This window comes from Amphiprion ocellaris, chromosome 7 (assembly GCF_022539595.1).
Source record: "Amphiprion ocellaris isolate individual 3 ecotype Okinawa chromosome 7, ASM2253959v1, whole genome shotgun sequence".
In the NCBI taxonomy this organism is placed as follows: Eukaryota; Metazoa; Chordata; class Actinopteri; family Pomacentridae; genus Amphiprion; species Amphiprion ocellaris.
Window position 1 is genome coordinate 17,869,307 of NC_072772.1, and position 9,010 is coordinate 17,878,316.

The window sequence follows — 9,010 nt, forward strand, 5'->3', positions numbered from 1 at the left end:
ACAGTACAACAATTTGATTTCTGTTTGACATTAAAAACTATCATTTGTTTAGTTGGAGGCTGATTTACATGACGATTCAAAAGCTTTTCATCTCCTTAACATCTACTTTAAAACTGTGTCTTAGACGTCGCTTCAGGTCCACAACATTGAGCACAGTCGTTGCACACTGTTCTTGTTGGATGCTGCACAGATGCTGGCTTTAATCTGGTCTCCAGGTTTGGAAAATGCAACGCAGTGCTCGAAAGTCCAAGCTGACATCTGGTATGTCCTTGTTGCAAAATAAAGTTTAGGACCAGACCAGATAAGATCATGTATTGCACTATTGCAGTGTTAACTTTAACTCATTGTTGCTCGATGCTTCAAGGCAGTGAACACTCCATGGGGTCCTGTGAGTCAGGTAGAAGGTGACAGTTGAAGGGCCAGCTGAAGGAGAACAGGTCCAGGGCTTGGCTGCATTGCTGTTCAGCTGAGGAGCAGACTGAGCGGCAGGGCTGGAGGACGCCTCCCTGAGGGCTGCACTGGGGGAGAAACATCCCACACACCAGCCTCTGCAGGGGCTCAAAGCACGCCAGCTCCATCAGAACCTGGACGACAAAACGGAGCGAAAGGTGGCGTCTGAGGTTTAATGTCTGACTGGAAGTGGATGCTGTTTTAGAAGGTGATAAGTTAGGAAGCTAAGTTTTACCCGATACTGTCGCAGGAGTGTGGCAGCTTCTCTCTGGTCGGCGATGGAGAGCCAGATGTTGGGGAATGAAGTGAGGTTGTAGCTGAGGCCCTGACACATCTCTACCTCTATGAACTCGCATGATGAAGCTGGTTTCATGGTGAGAGGATGCCATTAATTGGACATTCAGAGAGCCTGATGTTTTAATACAGATTTAAAAATGATATTCTCAGAGTTTCTAAGTGCATGTTTTCGCAGTTTAACTTTTGTTCTGAGCTGATCTCCTGTATTTTCTTCTCATGGTAGTGGAAACAAAAACTGCTGCGGTTTTCCGATCGAGGTCAGAGATAACATGGACTCACTGAAAGGAGGGTAGGTAGAGTTGCCACATCCCTGTTCGTCTGCTCCGTCGGGGCAGTCGTTCCATCCATCACATAACCACTGTTGCTGTAGACACTCTCCAGTACTGCAGGCAAACTGGCTGGGACCACACGTTCCTTTAAATAATAGCAAAAGAGCACAGAAGAGGGTTATAGAAAGCTAAAATAGACAACAAGAAGAGCAAAGAAAGAAATAAAAAAATAGCAGGGAGAAGGAAGGAGTCAAACTCAAGTAAGATTTGAAGGAAATTCATTACAGGAGAGCTGGAAAGGTGAACAGAGAAAATGTGAAGATAAAGGTAAATAACAGGAGCATCAGTGCCACTTTTGTTAAACATGAATTAGCTTTACAAACGTGAAAACTCACTGCCCAGTACAGACACAGCCTGGTATGTGGCGTTGAAGCCGCTGTCGGCCACTCCCTCATCAGCCACAAACACCACAGTCATGTGGGGGCCAGAGGAGGTCAGGTCTGGTGGGAAGGTGGTACCACAAAACCTGGCACCAAGCAGAGGAAAGAAAAGGTGCTTTAGAAATTTCTGATTACCGGTATGTCACTCACAGAAAGGAGGACATGTTTTTCCTTATTTACCCTCAATGTGTACATTTAAGCCCAAAATTAGGCAACATTTTGATTTATAGTGAATTTTTATTTGTCAGTTAAGTTTCTTTCAGCTGGAAATGGCACGAGTCAGTAAGACAGAGATATCATTAATGAACTAAGGGACTATTTGTGTCTTTTTTTAAAAACCTTTTTACTAAAAAATAACATGTCCAAAATTATTCTGATCTTATTCTGTGGTCTGAAACACAACCAAAGTCAAGAAACAGTTAACAGGAAACAATATCAACATGTTTGAGTGGCCCAGACAGAGACCTAAATTCCATCAAGAATCTGTTCCAGAGAAGCCTTCAGTAACCTGGAAATCATTGGGAAAGAGTGGAGACACACAAAAGGCTTGTTTGCAATTATAAGAACCATTTAATAAATGTGTTGGCAAATCACAAATTCCTTATTACTAAGACGCGTGTGAATAATTTGGGCTTAATTTTGGTTTACTTTTTTTTAAAGACGGAGGAAACTAAATTACAATTAAGCCCAAAATTATTCACACACGTCTTAGTAATAAGAAAATTGTGCTTTGCCAAAACATTTATTAAATGGTATATATGCATTATACATCAATAACATCTGTAGCTCTGACTCTTTCCTCTATCAGTTCATTATAAATCCAAATTTGGCATGGGTATGAATAATTTAACTATTACTAAAGAGATGATTATTAAAGCTGCAGTAATTGTATAAGTGGATGAAAGTATGAATAAGAATCTCTATCTAGCAAGCGATGAATTAAGCAGGCCTCACCGGCCCAGGACTCTTCCGGCTCCAGTGCTGACGCTGTCGTGCACCTCCACATAGTCAAACTCACACACATCCTGAGTCTCCAGACTGAAGTTTCTGAAGCTCAGTGTGACGACGTGACCTTCATCAACGGATATATACCATATGCACAACTGAAAAGCACAAGAACAGTGGAAAAGAAAGTTGTTCACCATCCTGTTACTGACAGTTTGGGAGTGTGTTTGGCAGGATAAAGTGGTTCAGGATGCACCTGCTGGTGAGGATAAGGTCTAGGGTGGTTTGGACTTTCCAGGTAACCGTTCGGCCCGACCTTCTGCCCACCACATTCTGTGAAACAACAGAAATGAAACAATGTGAGATCACTCTTGTGCCTTTTTTTTTTTTTACTGTGTCTGGGTTTGGTTTGTATGTGTGTGCACACCCTTGTGTTTGTGGCTGCAGTTGGCCTCATCTGTTTGGTCGTGGCAGTTTGGATGACCGTCACACACTGACACAGGCAACAGACAGCGACCACTGTCACACATGAACTCTTCCCTGGAGCAGCTCCCTGAGCAACACAACAGACACATGCGTATAGAGGCAAGCAGACGTGAATATTTATGTACTTCCGTATGCAGACTACTGACTGTGTCCAGGCAGAACGGCCTTGTACTGTGCAGTGAAGCCGTTGCCTGCGATGCTTCCATCGGAGTGGAAGGTGACCCACACTGTGCTGCTGTTTGTGTTGACTGTTGGTGGTGCTACGTTACCACAGAACCTGCAGGACAGAAATTCGTTTGAATAATCTCTTTCTTTTTCTCTGTCACAGCATTTGGTTGAACCTTGAGTTTCAACAGTGCAACTCTAAATTCTTAAAGGGATTAGTGAGCAGGACTTAGGTAACATTTGTAGAATTTCATGAGTCATGTTGCGACACGTTCCAAGAATGTAAGCAAGTAAGCAAAAAGGCCAAAGTATTCAGATCTAATGAAATCTTTCCAAGAAGTCTCCAGTCACTAGAAGTGCTAAGTACGCACAGACCTTTAGCGCCATCTACTAGCAGTTTAAGGTAATGACATAATGTTCATTCACTTGCTCGTAGAAATGTCATTTTAAATGAGACTAAATGAAAGTGAACTTCTTTTTCAGTGAGACCTGACCAACCTGGTGACCACAGAATTTCGCTCGATCTGCTCCTGCACTTCCAGCCAGTCGAACAGACAAGGAGATGGTCCCTCAACGTTCAAAGAGGACACATGGATCTGGACCATGGAGGGAGGTGGGACCCGGATCACCCACACACACAATGAGTTAGAGGGGTAGGAACCCGGGTGGTTTGGAGAACTGAAGCTGCCTTCAGAGTCGCTCAGAACGCCTCCACAACCTGAGAGGCAGAAAGGAATATGTTGGTTCAGGTAAAGAATTAAGAAAAGGGCCTCTAGATTAAGAAAAAGCCACATAAGTGAGGATAGACCTACTTGTTTCAGACGGAGGGATCCTGGCAGGCCGTGGTGCAGATGTACTGTCTCCTTGACTTCTGTTGGCAGCGACTGTAGGTAAAGTCTGGGATGCTCCATTACCTGCACTCTGCAGGTCTGGAGTGCCAGTGGACAGCAGCTGATCCTCCACTGCCTGACCTTTTATCTCTAAATGAGGAAACAGCAACATCAGCACTGGAGGTTTAGGATAGAAGGTTTTCCCACATTTTATTTAATTATTTATTTGCAAAATTTAACACTTTAACAGGGAGGAATTAGCAAAATAATGATACTTTATTTTTTCTATTTGAAAGAAGGCTTAAATAGGACTATGTCTGTGTAGATTCTCTGTCAGCCAGGTCAGGGTCTCACTCATTCAATCAATCAAACAAACACTTTATTTGACAGCACTTTTCATTCAAAAGGAATGTAATAAGTACTCCATGAATAAACAGGAACTGAGGAAACACTGTCATAAATTCATGCAATGAGGAAACAACAAAGGCAGGATAAGTCAAAATTGTGAAAAGCAAAACAAGACAAAAATAAAAACTGAAGTCATAAAAAATGAATAAAAAAAGACTAAAACATATAAATACAGAAATAAATTCAAATAAAAATAACAGATACACTACCAGTCAAAAGTTTGGACACACCTTCTAATTCAATACTTTTTATTTATTTGTACTGTTTTCTACATTGTAGATTAATACTGAAGATTAACACTTTTTTGTTAACAGCATACTTCCGTATGTATTCAGTATTAATCTACAATGTACAGAATGATTAAATAAAAACCATTGAATGATAAGGTGTGTCCAAACTTCTGACTGGTAGTGTATATTCGTTGAATATGTTAATCATAAGTGCTTCGAAGAAGGCAACCGGACTTCGTTTTTGGTTCTTGGGGATGTTTGATCTCACGTCAGACTCTTTCTCAGATCTAACTGACTGGTGTTTAGTCCCACTTCTTATTTTCACCTCAACTCACATGACTCAAGGTGTGAATGGTGTTTTAACTGCCTGGGGAGGGATGTCAGGACTGCATTATAAGTATGTGATAAATAGAGTTGTAGACCCTATAAAGAGATGGGTGTTACAATTTAACAGAGATGGCTTCTTCCACTCCTCTTTGGTGTGAGAGAAGAGTTAAGAAAACCATTTTTGACCGCAGTTTCACTGTCATTCACACCTTGAATCATGTGACTCTAAGGTTGTTAACGAGTCTTGAGTCATGTCAGTTAGGGGTGAGAATACCTGGGACTCCCCATCACTCTGAAGTGAGGATGTCTCACCTGAATGGGAGTTGAAACATCTTCAAGAACCAATAAGAAGTCCAGTTTTCTTTTACTCAAGCACTTAGGATCACATATAGGAACAGTTATTTCCTTCTCATCGTGATGACTGTTTCGAGGTGCAGCAGGGACTCACGTGTCAGAATGAGGGCCAGCGCCAGTCCGAGGGCCGTTAACAGGAGCAGGGCAGCAGCAGAGACCACCACAAGCCCCCAGCCACCACCCGGGCCCCGTAGACGCATCACACACACCCCAAACAGACCCCCACCTAGGCCTGAATGATAGAGCACAAACATCTATCCATGCATTTTCTCATGGGCGTTTGGCAGAACAACATTTATGTATTGTGCTGATTAAAATGTACGATTAATTAGATTTTTTAATTGGCATTTTAATGTAGTCTTTTCTTCTTTAACATCCAGTTGTTATTAAAATGGCATTCCCATGTTCAATGTTGGGACAACATCTGCCACCATATTATAAATAATATTTATTCCTCTGTCACCCGACAGTTACAATGACACAACATGAAAGCTAAAAATAAGCTCATGGACTTTGCCTATGTTTTGCAACCAGATTATATCTTGCAGTCATTGTGTAATCAGTTTTTTTCATAAATTAAGCAGCTGAGATTATGATAGTTGTACGGGTGAGAGAAACTTTTAAACTAAAGGATCTACTATTCCCATAATGCCAATGAGTAATATTCTTCATTACACAATACCTTCCTGGCAAACACTTGTGTCTTTCACACCTTCACACTGTTTTTAAAGCAGATCTTCTATAATAAATTAGTATTTTCCAAGGCCAGGCTGGAATAACCTCAATGACTTCACTACGTCATCATCAGGGTTATTTTCGATGGTTAAGAAATCTCCCCCAGAGCTCTAGAACACATTACAATTCTACCTTTTTTTTCACAACCAGAGTAGGACTAACGTTTACACAGAACTGCAGCTTTCATCCATATAGTAACAGAAACCCATGATCACCATGCTCACATCTGTGTAGCTGCCATAGTGGAGGACAGGTAAACTTAAAGCTAGCTGACATTAATTGACAAAATAATAAAGTTCAGGTTATGTAACAGAAAGCAGTGAGCTGATTGGCTGACTCACTAGTTGCAGGTGGTTTGATTGGTTCAGGTGTGGAAGAGGTTGTCCTGAATCCCTCCACCCTCTCCTCTCGCTCCCCCTCCAGCTCGAAGGCGGGGTTGCAGAATACATTCTGTGGGTCCCGAACAAAAAAAATAGAAATAAAATTGAACAACTATAATTAAATAAAAATCTCACATAATTACCCAGAAAAATGCTTCATAAACAACATGATATAACCTTTTAGAAGATGAAACATCATATTCTGAATTCATAAGCCATTAAACACACCAGCAGTCATCTGAACACACAGCTTTATTTGGTCTGGTATTACGAAAGGTTGAGGTTGCTGAGTTAAACAGACAGATATCACTGTCTAATAACTTTATTAAATGATTTGCTAACTTTATTTTATGTTTATGATCTTGTTCCACTCACTCTCAGTTGTCGGAGCTAATGGTATTCACTCTCTTTTCTCTCTGTTTTTGGCCTCTACCAGTTCTTCTAGGAAATATCTGACTTTTTTGTGGCTAAATGCACAACTGCTACTACCGCTTGTCTTCTGTTTTGTGCTGAAAAAGGAGGCTGTTAGAGTTTTTTATTCTGCAGAAAAACGGCAATGAGAATGAAGCAAAACATCACTATAAGGGACCCCAGCCCTAACCTACGCTGTTGCTATGTAAATGTCAAATCAGTTATGGCTACTTCAAAGCAACTGGCTAAAGAGAATCTGAGGAAATTGTCATGCCATTACTGAATAATTGTATGGCTTTGAATGCTAAACCATATAGTAGTTACATGTACAGTGTGCACAAATAAAAGAGTAGACTAAAAATGACACAAAGAGGCGTGACTGTGCTTTGCAAGATAACTGTAAAAATAGACTGGCCACTTAGACAAACCTTTGGTAAAAATCAAGCTTTTATCCTTGTTAACAGGTCCACGTGTTGTTTTAATATGCTGGAAGACACACCTTGTGTGAAATAAGCAATCAATACCATTGCTAAGAATTTCTGCCTTGACAACGTGTTCATTGTCATCAATACACTGAAAAACACAGATTCAGACTTCCAGGGTTTCATATGTAACAAATCTAAAGAACCATTCTTGTCTATTTGCAGAGAGGGACTTTCTTCATTATAAATTTTCAGAATCAGTTTGTGGTTCAAACATGTACAGTTGGATTACTCCAGTGTTACAAGTTGACATTGTGCAGCGTAGAGTTAGTTTTAGTGTTCCAGCAGGGTTGTACAGGAGCTGGTGTGCTCAGGATAAATTCAGGGACTTTATAGAGCCACAAATTTCACTGAAAGCAGTTAAGTTACATCTAAGCTCTTTTAATGCAGGAAAGGGTTATGATGAAAAAAATGATAAATATATATCTCTGATACATAGAGATGAGTTTTTAGGGGTTAAATCAATGACCAGAGTGGGGCTTTAAAGACCTGCAACACTTTGCCCCTGAACTCCACTGGACAAAACATTCCCAACTCATGGTCTACTTTCTAGCTTATTGTTATGCTTTCAGTCATATTGGATGATCCTCATCACTAAGAAATGCTGTGAAATCATAACAGCTTTTGAGTTTACACTTCAACATCCATCTTTGTTTCAACTGATCAGACTCCTGTTAAAGACTGGTAATGGGTGTCCAGGTAACTCAACAGGTTGAGCTGGTGACCCATGAACAGGGGCTACAGTCCCCGATGCAGCGGCCTGGGTTCGGTTCCCACTCACAGCCCTTTGCTGCATGTTTACCCCCCATTCTTCTCGCTACTTTCCTGTCAAATATGGCCAAAATAAAGCCCCTTTAAAAAGGCTGATTATGACTGAAAGATCTGGAAAAACCTTCTAAAAAGGCACTGAGGTGGAATTGTTTCGTCAGACTAAAAGGACTCAAAACTAGATTTTGATGTAGGACATCTCTATAAAATTTCACTATCCTAGTGATCCACCATAAAAATGTGAATCTGGAGCTCCAGAACATTTGCCCACTAGACTGTGACTGTGAAGGCCTACACAAGTAAAACTGGTAAGGAAGACTTCCATAAGACCTGTCAAACTAAATAACAAATTGCAATTAAGACTAGCTTCATTCAGAACATGTATTTATTTGTTCTTTAATTCTAACTGTCCCACTCACCTTATAAATATCTGAAACGTCTGAGTACACAGCAACTTGGCTGAGGTCAGACATCTTTCGTCCCAGAACAAGAACAGGGACTCTGGTCTGCGCTCCTCTTCTCAAAGGGCCCAATGTAGTGATGAAAACATCTGGGATGATATTAGGAAGAGAGCTGCTTTTCTGTGAGGGAATTTTAAAGATATTTTCTTGACTTTTCTTATCATTGTTCAGTTTTTCCAACTGTAAGTCTCCACTGTAGCTGTGAAAGTCTGCAGACCTCAGTCCTCCAACACATCAAAGATCTTTGTTGGAAATCCATCAACATAATCCAGATCAAAAATAAATATTAAAAGTAATAAATGTCAGATTCCGGTTATCCAGATATCCATGTTTTCGGCCTTTCTTCCTCCTTTCGGCACGAAGAGTATCGACCTGTATTTCTCTACTTTTTTGGATGTGTGTGACTGGTCACAAAAGAGTTTCAGAAACTCCTTCACAGTGCTGCACAAAGCCGAGTCAGCTGAGAGGACTGAGCCACCAGGGAGGAGGAGGGAGAACAGGGAAGGACAGGGAAGGATTGGAGGTGGGGGTCCATGTTAAATCTCAATAATCCCCATAATGATCTTTTAAGC

At 40.9% G+C, this 9,010-nt stretch overlaps 1 protein-coding gene and 1 long non-coding RNA gene across 2 annotated transcripts; one reads left to right on the forward strand and one right to left on the reverse strand.

Moving 5' to 3' along the window:
* Positions 1–51: 51 nt before the first annotated feature.
* On the reverse strand, positions 52–8,865 carry mfrp (membrane frizzled-related protein). Its single transcript, XM_035952332.2, has 13 exons — positions 8,397–8,865; positions 6,278–6,386; positions 5,296–5,433; positions 3,865–4,032; positions 3,551–3,770; positions 3,034–3,164; positions 2,829–2,954; positions 2,658–2,734; positions 2,411–2,559; positions 1,412–1,542; positions 1,027–1,161; positions 686–813; positions 52–584 (listed from the first exon to the last, which is right to left on the reverse strand). The coding sequence occupies exons 1-13, from the start codon at positions 8,448–8,450 to the stop codon at positions 360–362; spliced, it is 1,791 nt and encodes a 596-aa protein (XP_035808225.1). The 5' UTR covers positions 8,451–8,865; the 3' UTR covers positions 52–359.
* On the forward strand, positions 616–3,665 carry LOC129349273 (uncharacterized). Its single transcript, XR_008602210.1, has 3 exons — positions 616–824; positions 971–1,036; positions 3,536–3,665. It is a non-coding gene; the product is annotated as an uncharacterized LOC129349273 (long non-coding RNA).
* Positions 8,866–9,010: the final 145 nt, after the last annotated feature.

Coding starts and splice junctions, on each gene's coding strand:
- mfrp (XM_035952332.2), bottom strand. CDS start 8,450: ATGTCTGACCTCAGCCAAGTTGCTGTGTACTCAGACGTTTCAGATATT. Junction 5,434..6,277: donor AATCAAACCACCTGCAACTA/GTGAGTCAGCCA, acceptor TCTATCATTCAG/GCCTAGGTGGGGGTCTGTTT. Junction 2,560..2,657: donor GACCTTATCCTCACCAGCAG/GTGCATCCTGAA, acceptor TGTGCTTTTCAG/TTGTGCATATGGTATATATC.